Here is an 18128-nt window from a genome sequence, read left to right as displayed (position 1 = left end):
TGCAGCATTAACTGTGTCCTTCAATACAGATTATTTTTCACTCCGTTGTCTGATGAACTACCATCTCAAAAGAGCTTTATTAACACCATTTTAAAAGAAATGCATAGCCCTAATAATTATATTATTTGTAATGAATCCAGAATCCAGCTTCTGGTTGGGCTATAGAGTTACACATCATATAAAAAAAATAACAACTTAGCCCATTTTTAAGAAGGGGAAGCTAAACTTTCCTGCCAGAAAGAAAAACAATGTGACGATAAAAAAAGTGTTATTACATGCCTGAATTGAACAGAAATGGAATTTGGATCCTTACATCTATGAGTTTGTGTTTCTTACGGTAAAAGTAATATTCATGCCAGAATACAAAGCTAAGGGACTTACAAGACATGTGTTATGCTGAATACGAATTAGGACACTCAAGTACCAGAAGTGTACATGGCAACACTATTTTAATTCTAGCAGAGAATGAGACAAAATAGGCCAAAACCAGTCAGGATTAAAGAAATAATCCAACAGTTCCCATTCAATAAGCATCACTCACATGGACATTTTACTGTGTCCATTACAAAAACACCATATGCTTGTTTAATTCGAGAATTATTTGACCATGCATACCTTCAAAAGGAAGAACAAAGTTTTCTTTGCCTGCTTCCTTAACTTTGAAACATGAACTCCTGGTTCTATTTCAGTTCATTTTTAGTATAAGTTTAAAAACATTGAAAATTTAGAAGAACTGAATATTAAGATTTCATGAAAACATTCTGCACAGAAAATGCCTCATCCCTCTAAAAAAAATTCACTCTGATCTCAGGCTGTATATAGGTTGTCAAACGGGGTCCCAAGTTGATAAAAGTGACCCAGTTCATAATTTCTGATGAGCCTTTCAAATACAAACCATTATATAAACTTAAGCAACATTATTTTTAGCACAAAATTGAAAATAGGTGTACTGATTTTCAAAACCTATGTTTATGCTGCAACAAGCAGCACTTCCTTCTGAATGCACCCAAAATAGTTTATTTGAACTTTCACTGTGAAGATTTTCTTTTGGCTCTTTAGACTCTGCCAGAATAGTCAGATTTGTGGTTGCAATATACTCCTGTATGAAGTAATGGCATATGCTAACACACAGTAATTAAACAATCAGAATAGTTTGTAACTGATTATCAATGCCAAGTTAGGATCAATTTATAAACAATATTTAAATGAAATAAAAGAACAACTGAAGTGGGAAGAGTAAGAGTGAGCCTCACTAAGGAGGTTTGATACCTTTATGTTAGAATTCAAAAAGTAAATGTTGGGGCAGGGAAGAATAAAAGTATGTCTCTATTTTAACATCATACAGAAGGTTGCGGCAATCTTCATATTTTATTGTCAGAGGTTGCCCCCTACAGATTCACCCATAACTGCACTCGCTAAGAAACACAGTTCTGTAGTCTCTATGTGACAATCATATTGTTAAAGTTCTGCTCAAGTTTCAGAGATTACATCTCCAATCTCTACTGTCATTCAGCAAGAAAAACTCAGCCAATCGCCAAGGTCAGGTTTTAGCAAGATATGCTTTGATGGGTGACATATACTTGAGTACAGAGTATGAGCATAATAAGCCTCATTATCAAAAACCAGCACTGAATCTTCAATAAACAGTTTAAGGAAGAGTAGAACCATGGAGAGGTCTCAAGTGCGCTGAGCAGTTCCCTCTCTCTTACCAGCAAATCCAGATGTCAACTATAATGACTCCAGATTTCTGTCCCTTGTATACCAGAATTATTACTATTTACAATACAAAAAGACAGGAAAGGTTGGAGAACCATGGCATTAAATGTAAACTCTTAACACATGTTGCTAAAAGAACTGCTGAATTTAAAACAGTTGCATAACTTTCAGCAACATCAGAACAAATAAGAGTAATTCCTCTTTCAAAATATTTTCAGACATTTAGGACATTACTGCTCATAGAAGCAAAGCACTTACCTTTGGTATTGGGTCTAACGTAAGAAAAGAGATTGAGTTCCATTGGATTCTGCAAGAGGGAGAGAGCAGCAGGTTCTAATCCCAGCTGCTTGGCCCTCTGGGCTTTGGTGCCTTTACTCCCAGTTTTATAAGGTGCAGACTTAAAACAAACAAAAAACACCGTTATTAAAAGGCAAGGAAGTACTTCAGTCATGCTATGTACTTTCCATTATGCACCATTTAGTTACTCAAGATTATATTTAAGCTAAGGATGAGCTGAAAAAGACTAATGAACTGACCACATGATCTAATTCTTCCAAAGTTCTGCAATTTAATAGTGCTGTTAAAAGGCATCCGGATAACTTCCCTTCTTTCTTCAGCTTCTGTATCATTGTATGTGTCTTCTTCGCAACAGTACTAAAATGCAAGAGATTGGTATTAACAGTCACATTTCACAGTAGATTAAAAAGGCTATTGATTTTGAACTTGTTTATTAGACTGCTGAAGCTCTCTGAAAAACCTGAAGATTGTATCTCCTGCTAATCCCCAACAAACCAAGTCTGATAATCCAAAAGAGTTTCTAACTATTACTCTCTTTCTCCCATTAGTTCAAAACTGCATCAAAATATCCTGTGGTAGCTTCAACAAAAATCATCAAATACTGATACTCATTACTGCTATATACCTTTTTTACATTTGACCTGGAAGCCAAATAAAAAGCCCTTAAATTAAATCCATGCTTATGAGCACTTACAGCTGTAATTCTTATCAAGATAGTTCTGCAGCACCAGGTCTAGAGTACTAGATTTTAAACTCTTAAACCTACAATATGATACCTGGGCAATGCAAGCAGCAGAGGTGTTTTGTTATGATTTAAATTCCTTGTTCAGACAAGAACTCTCTCAGGCCAGTTCCCCTCTTTGGAAAGAATCTCTTGCTAGGGTATAGTGGGGAGTACAAGGAGGAAGACACCTTGTTGACAGAACAGCTGGCAAGTCTGCTCCCTTGCCATCTCAAGAACACAGCCATCCAAAAGAGGGGAGGAATGAGAGCAGTCTCATCTACTGGTGCAGTAGGCTTTACTGATCATTTCTTTGCTGCAGTGGCCTGGGATAGTTTAGCCTGCCCTCCTGGTACATTACAGCCTCAAGTAGTGCTCTTCACTAGAGACTTTGCTGCTCTCCAAGTAAGAAGCCAAGGGATTCTTAGTGATCTTTTTTCTAAGGGTACATCTTACATTTAACCAGGCTATGTACCTCCAGAACCTATAAACTACTCTTTTGGTAAGAGTTAGTTTCTCTGCAGTTTTAGTAAACTAAAAGATGGGTCATTGTCACAGAAGACTCCCTTCTGAAAGGAATAGAAGGGTCAATATGGAAATGGCCTCAAGCTGCACCAGAGGAGGTTTAGATTGGATATTAGGAAAGATTTCTTCACTTAAAGCATTGGAACAGGCTGCCCAGGGATGCGGTTAAGTCACCATTCCTAGAAGTATTTAAAAGATGTGTAGATGTGGTGCTTAGGGACATGGTTTAGTGGTAGACTCGGCAGTGCTAGATGAACGTTTGGACTCTATGACCTCTAAGGTCCCTTCCAACCTAAATGTTTCTATGACAATTACCTCAGTTTTCAACTTTTTTTCTTTTGAAGTTCCTTTATAATTGTAGTGTGTACAAAGTACCAAAATAAGTGACACAAAAGCAGCAGCCAGTTGTTACTTATCTCCCCAGACACCTCCCTGTATTAACTTACTTACCGCAGCTCTTCCAGTGTTTGCTGCACTTCTCGCAAGGCATCGGCCTCCAGATTATTGATGAGCTCCTTCCGATACCGAGCAATAAAAGGAATTGTATTTTCTTCTTGAAAAAGGCGAATTAAGTTTGCACATACCCATGGTTCAACATTTGTTATTTCTGACAAGACCTGTCAAAAGAAACAAACAACAAAACTAAAGCAATAAAACCCACCATTTAAGACATTTAAGAAACATGATAGATTGCTTTAAACAGCCCCTCATTCAACATTCGAAACCACTCCTAGAATATTATGCTAGCCAACAGGGACTACTGTCCTCCCTAAAACATGATGCCAGGCTTCCCATGCATCCAGCCACCACACTCAGTACTTCAGAAAGACATATAGCAACCGACGTTTCCAGAAACTTGAAACTACAGAAAAACAATGCAGAAAGAAGTGCCTCTTGGGAACAGAAAAAACAATAAAAAATATACCAGAAAGAAACAAAATACACAGCAACTCAGAAAAATTGGAGCTTTTTTTTTTTTTTTTTTTTTTTTTTTAAACAAACAGTGACATATCTCATGGTTAAACAAAACCAAAAAACACAAATCCAGAGGTGATCCAAATCCAACTCAACCAGTATTTGGAAACTAGCATGATACTACTAAAGGTTTCAAGATGAACCAAGCCTCACAAAGTTAAACATGATTTTGTACAAATTGGGCTTTAGTTATAGTGTATCAATATGGAATGGAGAACAAACTACAAGTACCTTAGCTTAGTAACACTGCAACTATCACTGTTTGTTTGTACGTTGCTACAGTTACTTGCATAGATGGCTGATATAAAAGCCTTTCAAAAGTTTTATTCTGAAGTCTAAAAATATAACAACTCCTGCACAATCATATTCACTGCTTTTACAGCAGCAATATATAAAGATCAAAATCTCCATCCCCATTTCCAGGAATATTTTTGAAGACTCAAAAACAAAATATTACACCTTTCAATATAAGTACCAGGCAGTACTAAGGATAATGACTAGAATGTGTCCAATCTATTCTCATTCTGCTCATACTAGTCTTCCACAATCACACCTAGTCTCCAGAACAGGAGCTATCCCAAAACTGTCTTCTTCACTGGAACAGCTTCAAAGTTAACATCCTACAACAACAAAGATACTTCCCTTGAGGTCACTGTTATTCAATAAGCAATCTCCTCCTTGATAAAACTGTAAATTGATATACACTCTTAAATGAGTCTCTACAATGAAATGATCCACACTAACTATCTCTTAAATTCTGAAACTGTGCACAGGCATCCCAAATCTTTCAGCATCCCTTCCTGCAGAAGTTTCAGTTGAGCCTATCCACGGAAAAACCACGCGTGCTGGTAGAGAAGTGTGTAAACTGTTACATGCAAGATTTATATACTAAGGACTATCAAAATCACAGATATTAGAATAATGTTCAAATTTTAAGTTTTAACAGTTACTAACCAATAATAATATTTATGCATGTATTATGACAATTTAAGCAGAGTTTAAATGACTACTAACAAGACCATGTCTTTGACACTCCAACTGATGCCAAGAGGACTGAAATTGTATGTTAAGATTCTAAGTGCTAATTACGCAGGAAATTGTTTTGTTGATACCTCAAGAAAAGGAAAAGGTCTCATACCTGTACAATATCCCAGTTCATTTCAAATTCTTCTTTTACTTTGTTGCCTCCTAGATTTTTAACTGGCCTTCCTTCAGGACATGTAGTTGACTTAATCTTTTTAAAAGGTGGTTCATCAAATGCCAAATCCTCAGATTTCTCATGTTTCACTTGATTTCCCACTATAGGAACACTTGTTGAGGGTTTTTCATCACTTTCTAAACTCTTTACATTCTTCCCTTGGAACGAATTTATTTGCGTTTTTTTAGGCACTACTGGCTTTTGATGTAAAGTTTCTGGTTTAGTGCCTACATCTTCTTCCTTCGGTTTTAGAAGTTGTATTCTATTATCTTCTGCAGGAGCAACAGGCAAAGATACATCCTGCCAAAAAAGGCATTGAAAGAGTATTAAGCGTTGACTGTTACAAACTGGTTCAACATTTCAATTAACACCTAGGAAGACTTGATACCAGACATCATTTTCCCAAGTGACATCTCTGTCTGGCAGCAAAATGCCAAGCCAGACATTGAGTAATGTGAAGTGTATTTTGCATGGAAGAAAAGATACAAACATACGCAGCAGAACTGCTATTTAAAAGAGCAAATAAAATTACCCTGGAAAGACTTTATTTGGGCTCTCCTTCAGAAGAGACTGACCTACAGCCCTTGCCTCCACTCATCTCAACAAATTGGAGAACAGCAGAGCAGGAAAGCACTCTTCTAATCAGGTGTTAGGTGCAGCACGGGAACTGGAACTGAGATTTAGTCTGCCAAGATCTAGTTTAATCTTGGACAAGCCACACCATCTTTCCTGAATTCGCCAGAGAACACCATCTTCAGAAGCCAGAAGGACTGGCTTCTGTCATGACCTGACCATCTTTGACAGAAGTGTGCCTGACAGAAGTGCATCTTATATCCATCATAGTAAAACTACAATCCTTACTGAGTCAAACAGCCATGCAAGGAAACATAAGTGCAGGCCTTCTTTTTGTTGTGGTTCCCAGATGGTGAAAAGGTAGAAGACATCAAAGGTACAACACAGAAATCAGAGATATTAGTGTTTAGTTTTCATTATACAAAGAAGAACAGATGTATTTATTTTCATTTTAAAAGAGATCTCCAGGGAAAACCATGTCCCATTATCATTGGCCAAAATTTTAAAGGAAGGCACTTAGATCTGGGACACTTAAATATATAAGAAAGCCACATTTATCAAACATACCGAATATTCACAGTAACAGTAGAATCATATGAGCTGATCAGACTCAGGCAACCAAGTGAACCGGAATTGGGAAAACTCTGCTCATGTTACTTGCCAACCACAGTCTCCTGCTTACAGGTACTCACCATTTCCTCTTTTATTGCTACCTTCTTGACTTTCTTCCTGGCCACAGCTGACCGTGGAGCAGCAGCTTTTTTAGGTTTTGCCTCATTTTTCTTTGGCAATCTAGGTCTCTTGGCAATTTTGCTTTTTGGCTCCCATGCCTCCTCTTCCTCCTCTGATTCAGAGCTCCTGAAAAACAAAGGAGAGAACAATATTGATTATGAGAATAATAAAAAAAAAAAATACATAAGCAAGCCAGTCTGAGTGTTTTCTGACATGAAAGGAAGCGAACAGGAAAAATCAGCAGAAAGGTAGGCAGTCTCAAATACAGGTCTTTCATGCTATTGCAGAGTGAATGGCTGGAACAATTTACCAAGCCTTCCTGAACCTGGTCACAGGGATGTGTACACACCTGATTCTGTTTCAACACAAGGCAATTCAGTTTCACCCTATCTTCACTGTGATCATGAAACAGCACAGGTAATTTGTGTTTTATGTTGAAGTTTTGTGCATTTAAGCTTTTTAATCAACCTCTCAGAAACTGAGTGCTGCTCTTATGCAATCTCTCATGCTTATCATAAACCTTAAAAAAATCCTAAGGAAACAAAAAAAACCTTACGAATCAAGAAATGAAGGTAGTTCATTGTCTTCTGATGTAAGGACTTTGGCTTCAGATTTCACCCTCCTCGGCAGAGAAGACATCTGAAACAGAGGCAAGAAGAGAGAAATAGAACATTTGGTTGAAGTTGTATTCTCTTATTCAGCCCTTTAACTTACTGCCAAGTATGTCCTCAAAATGTCTTCACCCATCACAAAATCCTCCTCTAGAGCAAGTTTGGATTTCTTAGTATCCAGAGAATTTAGGCCACAGCAGCACACATTCAACGATCTTTTCAACTGAGCAAACAGACCATCCAGCACTACAGCCTCTGAAATTATTTTCCTCTTCAAATGGAGGTAATTATTTGGCCTGCATGTAAAACTATCCTAGCAAAAGGAGTTCTGGTTCTCAGCCATATTATTGGGTGTCACTTATATACTATGCCAGTCTTTCCTCCATCTATCTAAGAAGCACAGAAAATAAAAATAAAATCTAGTAAAGTGAGCTCATATATGGTTTGATACAAACAGGACTCGAAGAAGATTGTCCATTTTGATCTGGAATTTCACCTTTAAAGACTCTCTGTTGTTCGTATGTGTAATAAAACAATGATTTTGAAAGAGCTGCTCATTAGCATATAGAAAGTATATAAAACAATTACCAAGAGTAAAAAGGGAAGGCATAGACTTTCTCTTGACCCAAGATTCACACCTACAATAGCCGTATTTCAGTTAACCAAGTATAGACTTTTTGGTAATAGCTGAGCCCATGAATTTCAATAATCACACTTGACAGTTTTAGAGAATTTTCGGTACCCTCAAAATTCTACCTGCCAGAAAATTAAAATTAAAAAAAAAAAACAAAAACCCAAAAACACCATAAAGCATTTCTGTAACTATAATATTCTTAAACACATTTTACCTTTATCTGGTAGAATTTCATCATTCTTCACATTCTATTCTCTAACTTTTTGCACTTTGACCTTTGACCCATGCTTACTACTGCAATGCAAGCCTTATAGTCCCATGTTTGCACGTACAGACTGGATAAGCATTTTGCAGAGTCCTATTCAACTCAAGGGTGAAATACTCTTTAATCCAGCTTCATTCTGGCCTCTGTTCAGGCACTAGAAGCATAACTATTGTTATAAATGGCTTTCAGCAAGTTTTCCTTGTAAAGCAGCACCAGAATTTCAGCACTGCAGCAGGAGGACTGTTGAGGCCCACATTACATAGCACTAGCTGTTAGCCAGCTTGCCAAACACCACCTTGTAGCGACCATCACAGTCAGTAACAGGTCAGCATTTCTGTGCTGTTCCACTAGCTGAAATCCCATTGTGTGACTGGTTAGAATACGCATCTACCACAGGAAAACAGAAATCTCCACACAAACAAAAAAAAAATTACTCACCTTATTAGCTTCCCAGGTGACTTTTCACTGTCAGTTCTGAGACACCTGCAACTTCACCCAGCCACTCTGCTTCTCTGTTTTCCTTCGCTTTTTACACCTGAACAGTCATTATCATAGTCCTGAATTAATTATTTATTTCTTCCTATTACCTCAGAGGCAGAAAATAATGTTTCCATTTTATATTGTGCTTCAACCTGTGAATGGGAGAAACAAGAAACATTATTAACGTTTCCAAAACCAAGAGTTCCAGAGCTGGGTAACATCTGAGCCAGAAGGATCTCTGATCCCTTTTTTTCAGGCAATGGGACACTTTTCACATGGTTGGGTCCCACAGTTCTCTGTCTTCAAACAAGGTTTTCATCTCACAATATCATCATCAGTCACACTTCTCCAGCTAGTTCAGCTAGCTGAGTATTTTTCAGTATTCCAGGCAATTTTGGAAACCGATGATCAGTTTTTAAACACTAACCAGCTTCTTCACAGTTACCCACTGAATCATAGCAAGGAAGAAGGAAAAAGCCAACATGCACGTTCTCTCACCAGAGGTCTGTATTGCCTCTATGTAACACCACCCTGTAAACTTCCCTGCCAGTTCTGAACACTCAGTATATCACCACAATAGTTTTGGGGCTTACTCAAAAGCCCAGGTAAAAAGAAAGCCTCACCTGGAAGGTCTTTTTTCTGCTAACTTTTCCCTCTCACCTCAAGCAGTCAAGGTCAGGGTCCCAAAATATCTCAACATTTGCATTGTTGTGGTGCTAGGGCGGTGGGTTAGTAGGTTGAAGTATCCTAGGTTGGTGGAGAAGTTTGAGTAGATGTTTTGTTTGGGGTGTGTCAGGGTGTGTGTTATATTTGATAGTTCTAGTGCTAGAATGATGCCTAGGATTGTGACTAGGATGGCTGTAGTTTTTGTGATCATGGGTATGGTTATAGGGGGGGGGGTTGTGGGGATGATGTAGGATGTGATAAGTAGGCCTGATAAGATGGTGCCTTATCACCATCAAATCAATGGGGGTTTTGCCATAGAGTATACCACGTTCATCTCCTGAACATAAAAGGTTCATCGTCATTACGTCATCAAGACAAAGAGGAGTGATAATTGCTGGCTCAAGGGGCTCTGGAAATCTGTGGGCCTGGCTACAGAATTTGTCTGGTGTGGAGGTGATGCTGAGGTGGAGCTAAGGCTCAGCAGACAGAGACTGCTGATGTAGTTACCTCCATGGCATGGATGTACCTTGATGGCCTAAGCGGTGTGTGCTTATAACTGTTGGAGAGACTCTTCGGACTATTGTGTTGAGCCCTACTTTAAAAAACACCCCCTAATAAAAAAATCAATAATTCCCTAATCGACCTCCCCACCCCATCCAACACTGGTGGCTGATTTAACTCTTTATATCAGCATAAGAACAGGAAACGAGCTCCTTGGTTTATGACACCAGGCATTTTCCATATTCTTCGTGAACAGATTGGTTTTCGCTCCTACATCCTTAAATCGGAGTCTAGTTTTCTTCATACAGTGCACTGAGTGAAGCAGAACTACCATACCAGCAGAAGAAAGCAGCAAATAGACTAGTAAGTGACATGCTATAATACTAAGTCTTTCTGGGACACTTCAATGTTTGTTTGTTTTTTTCTTTTGATTGCTCGGATTTTCGACTTCAAAAAATCATTAGATCATCTTTTGAGTGTTTGTTGTCCTTCAGAAAGCTCAAAAACCATCAAACATGTTTGATCCAAAAGATCAAAGTAGTTAAGACCAGCACAGAATCTGTCCTCTGTCCCACTCATCAATATTGTGTCAGTTCTGACAAGCACATAGTAAGTCGGGACTGTCCTCAGATATATAAACTCCAGCTTTAATTATTTTATTAACCTAAATTTTCTTGAGAAGAGTGGTAACTTAGTTCCTAAAGGCTTTTGTACCTGCACTTAAATTTGAACTAAGATGAGATGTGAATTTAAAGCACAAAACTGATCTGAGAATAACTCTGCATGAACAGACAAGCCATGGTCAGAAGCCAAAATGGAGTTCTACAGCTCAAAATGAAAGCCCAATACCAAAAAGCATCTGTGAGACTGACATCAAACATGGGGTATCGCAAAGGGGAAAAAAAAAAAAAAAGAAAAAGTCACGATATTTGACTGTAAGGTGGGGCGAAGTTATAACCACCTCCCCTTCTAATAATGCATACAACAAACCATATTTCATATTTGTAGAACAAGAACCTTACACTTGCCATGTATATTCTTTTTGTTTACAAAGAATCATTTTTTAATTTGAATTCACAAAAGTACTTCTGATTTGATTCCAAATTACTAGACAGCTGTCTGAAATTTTCCTCCTGAGCTGCCTGCACTAGGGTGTGCTAACACCTACAGTTAATGACTAAGAAAAACAGTTCTGTGATTCACTGCAGAGGGGGAGGCAGGGAAGAGGAGGAAAAAGCAACAAGTCTAAATGCCACTGATGATGATGAATAACTATTGCAGGTTTTTTTTTTTAAAAAAAAAAAAAAAAAAAAAAGCTTAGAGATAGTCCCCAAAGGGAGGCAGGAAGACCCAAGAAACAGGCTGTAGAAAAAGCCAACTACAAAGGTGAAAAATTAAGAGTAACCAATTTATACCGGAGTCAGGTCAGAGCAAACATTTCTCCTTTCCTGCATCTGTATTCACTATTGCTGTATGTTATTGCAGGCATTCACACTGCTCAGCATCTCCTGTACTTAGCACCTGAAGGAAGTAAATGTGCAGTATCCAGTGACGTGCACAAGTTACCCAGACACCCTGTGCAGGATTTCACTGGACTATCGACTGGCATACTGAACTCCTGCAAGCTCTGTTCTATCAGCTCTCCTCAAATCCAAGGCTAGCAAACTTCCATGTAACATATGCTAACACATTTTTTCCTTATTTTATGTACATTGTCAGAAACTTTGCCTTAATTTTTAAAAATGTTGTTCTTTGAGAAAAAGAATTCTTAACAATCGTCTCACCGACAGTATTTTACTTCCATGCCAGGCAACACTAGCTAGGCCCTGGAAACTTTGGCCTTGCCCACATACTTAAGCTCCCAACTCCTGTTTCATTTCAGATCTGTCCACATACGATCTCTTGCTCCTGTGTGAAAGGCTGAAACCTGAATACTGAATCTTCACACTAGACCCTTGATCCTCTGTTCAAGGGAATCAAAACTCTTCTGCTTGTCCATCTCCCAAATGACAGCAGGCAGCATGAAACATCATTGCTTGGAACACCCAAATTCTCTTTGCTTCACACACTCAATAATCACTAAATTTGCTTCTCCACAAAACCCAAAACAGTTATAGTGTATTCTTCAAAAGTACTTCTCACTTAAAAATGAAGGAGGACTTTGCAGAGCTATTATACAGTCCAGTGAAGAAGAGCTGAAACCATTTAAATTACTGCTATTGCATAAAAATATATCTCCCAGGTCTACTCTTCAAACAGTTTGGCATCAGTTTTGTTGCCAGTTCTTTTGTTCCCACCACTTCTATTCTCTGCATTCAATGCAGAGCTCCGCAACACGCTAGACCTATCCTGATGGCTGTCTTCTCCCTGTCTCTCAGCAACTCATTAAAATAAGGCTACTGTAGTTTGGTGTTGGGCCACACCAAGAACAAAGAAGAATGACAGGGTAGCTCTTGTTATACTTCACTGTACAGAATCCTGATATGGGTATGCATAAACCAGACATTCCTCTGGTCTCTCTCCCCAAATAGGAGTTCTAGGCTGCATGTAGAACAGAAGTAGGTTGAGGCTTTAAAGGCCTTATTATGTTAAGGAGCAATCCAAGTCTCATTTAGAGACTGAAACCATCTTCAACTTCCCTATTCATGCAAAGGTACCACCCATTAAAGGTAAATTTCATATGTGAATCCAGGTGGCATAAGCAGCTGTTTGCAGAAATAAAAGTAACTAGATGAAAAAACACTATTCCCTCCCCTTTCTCCCAAACCATCAAAAAATCCCTGCACTAGCGCAAGACTATGTTTTGTAGCTCCATGATTTGAGCAACAATTTTCTAAGTCAGAAATTGCTCCAGTAATCTTAATAGACTTTGACATCTTCTACAGGGCACTTAAGAAAAAAAATTGCATTGAACATTTGAAAGTTACAGAAAAGATCATACTTCCACAGTATAATCAAAGGAATATCATTATGGCAAATTTAAAACTCATAACCTTACTACACTAGGTCACATAAATCCCTCATGACTACAGAAATACAAAACCGAGTATCAACAAAGTCTACTGCACCTTACAACTCAATCAAATAGATTTCTTTTACCTGAAGGTACAGGATTTGAAAAAAACCCAAACATCAAAACACCACAACACAGAACCAATGAAACACACCACTACCACACATATACTTGGAAATTAATTTCATTTCAGTAACTGCAAAAAATCCCTTCCCAGCAGAAAAGGACACAGAAACTTCTAAAGCTCTTTTGCAATTGAAGTAATGTGTTCCTTCCAAGAAGGAAATTGTCTATCCAGGAAGATATTCAAACTTTGCTCCACAGCCTTTGCTTCACTAGCATGAATAAAATAGCAAGGATAGTAGAATTTTGCATTTTAGCTTCTTCTTAAATCAAATAGTACTAGCCAAACAAACACCATCAAGCATCTGGGGCATGACATAGAAAGCACTACGAATCCCACATGACAAGTAAATTTCAGACCATTATCAGTAGCAGCAGAATGGCCCACTTGAGTATTTACACATAGGCTCTAAACAGTTGATTTTGCTTGTCATTTTAAGACACCTCCATCGTATGCCAGAGTAACATCCTAAGAAGAAATCAAAGTGTGAGCATATTGTCAACAGCAAAGGTGAAACAAAATGCCAGACAGATCAACGGTGGAGACTTGTATGGAAATTGTTCTATCACTCCAGAAGCTTTTTATCACCTATAACAACCAAGCTGTACTTCAAAATCTAAATCCAACTTACTGTAATCCTCTCGAGGTTAAAACCTTGTAGAACTCAGAGCAGCTGGTGCAGTAGATTCCCAAGGACTTTTCCTGCACAAAGCCAGTCAGGCCTGCCTGGACAAAGGAGTTGCAAACACAGCAGAAGACTCCAGTGCTAACTGGAAAATTACAGCCAGAAAGAAAGGGAGAGACACACAGGGTACACACATACAGCAAAACAGCCCCCAGTGCTAATTGAAAAGGTGTAAGTCTGGTAGGAGTACCACTTACTGCTACTACTTACAGAAGTACCACCAAAACTGCAAACCACAAAGCCTGTACCCTTACAAAGCACACTCTCCTCCAAGTCTCTTCCTGTAACTTATAGTGGTCCCACTGGACCACTATAAAGGAACAGCCTGCATTATGCAGCAGCCTGTTGCATACGAACCAGAATGAGGTTTGTGCAGGAAGGGGGATGGGACAAACACTTCCCATGCATTTTTTTTAATCCATTTATCTCAAACCACCTATGAAAATAGACAACTTTATCTGAAGTCAGAGGAATACTGCTTCACATTCAGTAACAGGCTGCTGCACCATGTGCAGCTACTCCTTCCCTCCAACCCACCAACCTAGTCATACAGTTAACACTCCCGTGCAGCTTAATTCAATGGGATATATTCGCCCCTGAAGGATGCCGAAGGTGCGCATCTGTTCCACATGGCGACATGGGGCTTATCACACCTTTAACACACGTTTTGGAATCTTGCAGTCACAAGGGGAGTTGAGAGTAAAGTGCTGCTTTTGTTTTGGTGACTCACTACCCTCCAAATCGTTGCTTTTTGGCCCAGCAACGTGACTGAGCTTAAGATACACTTTACTACTCTCCCGCAGGCGACACCCTGCTCTCCTCAGACCCGCTGGCAGCGCTCGGGAGGAAGGACCAACAGGTAAATTTCACCCTCCTCGCCTGGAAGGGCGTCAGTTTCCAGGCAGAGCCACGGGGCAGGTGACCTCACCGCGCCCCGCTGCCCCCACGGCAGGCGGCGGGCAGGGAGCGTCCCGGCGGAGGCCGCCAGCCCCGGGCCCCCCCCCCGGTCCCTACGGCGCTGCCGCCCGCATCCCCGGTCCCGCTGACCCGCCCCCGCCGCTCCCGCACAGCGGGGCCCCGGGCACCGTGCCAGGGGAGCCCCGAGCAACCCTTCGCCCCCAGGCCGGGGGCAGGCAGGGAGCAGACACGGTGGCCTGGGAACAAGACGGGTCGTTTCCACCCGAGCAACCGAGACAACAGGAGACCCCCTCGCTGCCGGCGCGGCGCGGCCCGGCACAGAGGACGCCGGGGCGAGCGCAGCCCCGCAGGTCGCTGCCCACCCTGCCTCACCCTCGGCCCGGGCCCGGCGAGGGGCGGGAGGCTCCCCCAGACGTTACCCCCTGCTGCCGGCTGCCGCGTTTGAAAGGGCCGCCAGGGCAACCATGGCGGAGTCGCCCTCCCGACGCGCCGCGGGGAGGAGCAGGAAGCGGCAGCCCCGCCGCGCCGCAGGAAGCGGGCACCGACGGGGGGCGGGGGCGGCCGCGCCCGCTCCCACGGACCCGGCCCGCCCCGCCCCGTCCCCACCGCCCCGCGGCGCCCGCCAGAAGCGGAGGGTCTGCCGGGCGGCGGGGTCGGGGGGCTCCTGGGCTGGCCGTGCTTACCGTGCAGCCCCGCTGCCCTCCCGCTGCCGGCGGGATACGGCCGGGCGCGCCGCCAGGTGGCGCTGGAGCGGCGGCCGCGGCGTGAGTGTGGCGCGGGCCCGGGCGCGGAGGGCCGCGGTGGCAGGGCCGGTGCCGGCGGCGGGCAGGGCGGGAGCCCGGAGCCCGTGCGGCTGCGGGAGTCTCTCCCCGCGCCAGAGCAGACCTGGGCCACGGGGCCGGGCCAGGCCAGATCCCTCCGCCTGCTCAGGCGGGCCTGGGCTGCAGGGCTCCCCGGGGAGGGCCGCACGCAGCCCGTGGTGACGGTCGGCTCCCTTCTGCCCCTCGTGTTGGTGCCCCCCCTCGCCGTGAGGGGGTGAGGGGCCCGCGCCTGCCGCCCTGCGAGCCGTCAGCCGCCGTCACTTAAACCGGGGACAAAGAGTGGGGCTGCAGTGCCTAGGTTCAGTTCTGGGTTGGTGGGAGTTTGAAAGGTGTTGGAAACATTTCCAGTGCTTTTTTTCTAGCCAAAAAAGACCACCCCACTGTAATGTGGGGCTCGTTATTTTTCACAGGGGGGCTGGGAAATGGAAATCACATTTGTGTAAAGCTGAGGTACCGGGCCAAGGCTGGCCACAGAAGACACAGAAATAAAAACGTGTCCTTTCAGCCCACTGGGTAGGTCAGAGTATGTACATCTACATACACATAGGATGTTTGTATTCCCCTATCCATACAGACTAGAACTTGCATTGTTTGTCCTTATAGCTATAAACATTTGTGCTCCAGTGCTGGAAATGATGTCCAAGTGTCAGCTGCCCATCTTAAGGCTTAACGTAAAGTTACATCTCCCTGCAATCTCCACGTGTTCCTTTTTCATCTCTATCCACCAAGTTAACATGGAGATGGATGCTGTGAAGCCCATCTCATGCATGAAGTGTTATGGCTGCTGGTTTCTGGGGCCATCACTAGAAGAGTGAAACAAGTGGGCTGTAATGCTAAAGCTGCCTTTCGAGCTTCCATTACCCTAAAAGGTCTTCTGCTTTGTATCATAAATATTTGTAACTTGTGGTCATAACTACCAGCCAGCTCCTCCAGCCTTGGAACGACATCTTAAATGTAACTAAGGTGTAATAAACTTAAATAATTCATAATTTTTCATCTTGACTGTATAATAAATGCATGTTTAACGGTCTGGAATTACTTCAAACACAGTAATGTTCAATGCAGTCTCTCTCTTCCCGTGAAGTTTACCTGACCTCTGTAGCTTTCAGGGGCCCAGAGAGAGACTTATGCACATACTTGTCTTTATGCATGGGGTTGTATCTCTGGTGCCAAATCTTCAGCTGATATAAACTGTCACAGCTCTGTTGATTTAAATAGGCCTGTGATTTACACAAGTTGAGGATCTGACTCACAGACCTCAATAAGACTGTTCACGTCTTTAAAGGTAATCGAGTGTGTAAGTGTTTGCAGGCTCAGAGCTGGTTCACTTGGAATTTTGTCCTAGTAAGAGCTAAGCAAAGGGTAGTTTAGTCTAATACTAGGGAAATATCCATTGCTAAGGCTGAGCTGTTGCAATTTAACCAGCTAATGTCATACATATGAAATCGTGTTAGAACGTCAGACAGTTTTTCAGCTAAACCCCTGTCATTTATAATAGGTAAGGTTCTGATTTTTTTGTATTTTGGACCAGATGCTGCTCTTATGCCAATGTGAAAACAAACTTTAAATATAGGAACTCAGTGCACTATATAACTAAGGACAAAAGGTTGTGACTATAAATAGCTTTTAAATCATATTTAAATACTTGGTCTGATTATATTTTGTAATACAGTGAAACTTTGTGCAGAATATAAAAATACTGCCTGTGTCATCTGATTCCTTTGATGCACTGCATTAAAATTCCTACGTCTAAGTACATATCATGGAGTCAACTTTATTTCTCTTCTATTAATAGTTTGAAATTAGGTCACTGTTCTTCTAAGGATGGGCTAAGCCTGTACAACTCATTTTAAGGAAATTACCTATATAAAATTGTTTGGAGATTTTTTTCATGCTCACCTACAGTGATACCATTCCTTATCTATAGTCAGTAATTTTACTGTCTGTTCTGATATATATGTATTCTATGCTAGCAGGGTTATTTTAGATTTGTTTATAGAGACCCCTGCTGCAAAAGATTAAGACTGACATGTCTCTAAACTTTTAAAAAGGCATTTACCCAATTATTTCAGAGTTCAGTTCAAAAGAACGAACCAGTTGTAAATTCAATTAGATATATAAAATGTGAAACTACCTAATTTGGATATTTTTCAATAAAGTTAGTCTAATCATACAAGGCTTTTTTTCCTCTCTTACATGTGTAGGATTTACTTTCTAGTACAATGCAATGTAGTTACAAAATGAAATAGCTTTTCATTTCCCAGATGGAATTCTTGTTCTTTGTGCCACTGTTCTTTCAGAAGGGCTAGATTTGACACTAATAAATCATTTTCTGAACTGCTGCACATTAATGTTTTCAGAGCTCAGCTCAGGAAAGCACATGCTTACATTTATCTCTCTCCAGGATAGCGAAATAGTAAAAAAGGAGATTAAAGCATAGGACTAAGTTTAAACACAGATTACTCCTCTGGTTTCAGAAGGACTTAAGTCTCAGACTGTTCCAGTATTGCCCTGAATAGAATGCTTTCCCAAGCTTGGGCTTAAAAATTCCTCAGCACAAGGTATGTGCATGTGCTCTTTTACAAGCAAAAGGTCCACCTATGCTCTGTGCTGGCAAAAAGCTGTGTAGCCGTAGCTAGTGCAGCATTAACCTGAACTAATGGGCCCTGCTAA

General features: G+C 41.3%; 1 protein-coding gene and 1 long non-coding RNA gene across 5 annotated transcripts in view; one reads left to right on the top strand and one right to left on the bottom strand.

The window, feature by feature from the left end:
* SRBD1 (S1 RNA binding domain 1) overlaps nucleotides 1-15131 on the bottom strand; it is a 128896-nt gene extending 113765 nt beyond the window's left edge. Inside the window, exons 1-9 of one of the 4 annotated variants that reach the window (XM_040611970.1) lie at nucleotides 15054-15131; nucleotides 13663-13801; nucleotides 8686-8879; nucleotides 7294-7376; nucleotides 6698-6863; nucleotides 5373-5732; nucleotides 3710-3876; nucleotides 2253-2370; nucleotides 1975-2113 (exon numbers count right to left, since the gene is read on the bottom strand). In XM_040611970.1, the coding sequence (XP_040467904.1) occupies nucleotides 1975-2113; nucleotides 2253-2370; nucleotides 3710-3876; nucleotides 5373-5732; nucleotides 6698-6863; nucleotides 7294-7376 (1033 nt within the window). In that variant the 5' untranslated portion in view covers nucleotides 8686-8879; nucleotides 13663-13801; nucleotides 15054-15131. Of the gene's footprint in view, nucleotides 1-1974; nucleotides 2114-2252; nucleotides 2371-3709; nucleotides 3877-5372; nucleotides 5733-6697; nucleotides 6864-7293; nucleotides 7377-8685; nucleotides 8880-13662; nucleotides 13802-14996 lie in introns of all 4 variants that reach the window. The other 3 variants (XM_040611972.1, XM_040611971.1, XM_040611973.1) reach the window with 3 other exon arrangements.
* Nucleotides 15132-15190: 59 nt separating this feature from the next.
* On the top strand, nucleotides 15191-17213 carry LOC121096206. The gene is made up of 2 exons (XR_005830396.1): nucleotides 15191-15398; nucleotides 15866-17213. It is a non-coding gene; the product is annotated as an uncharacterized LOC121096206 (long non-coding RNA).
* The last annotated feature ends 915 nt before the right edge of the window (nucleotides 17214-18128 follow it).

This window comes from Falco naumanni, chromosome 12 (assembly GCF_017639655.2).
Source record: "Falco naumanni isolate bFalNau1 chromosome 12, bFalNau1.pat, whole genome shotgun sequence".
In the NCBI taxonomy this organism is placed as follows: domain Eukaryota; kingdom Metazoa; phylum Chordata; class Aves; order Falconiformes; family Falconidae; genus Falco; species Falco naumanni.
The sequence above is the reverse complement of the archived record's forward strand: the minus strand, read 5'-3'. Positions and strand labels throughout refer to the sequence as shown.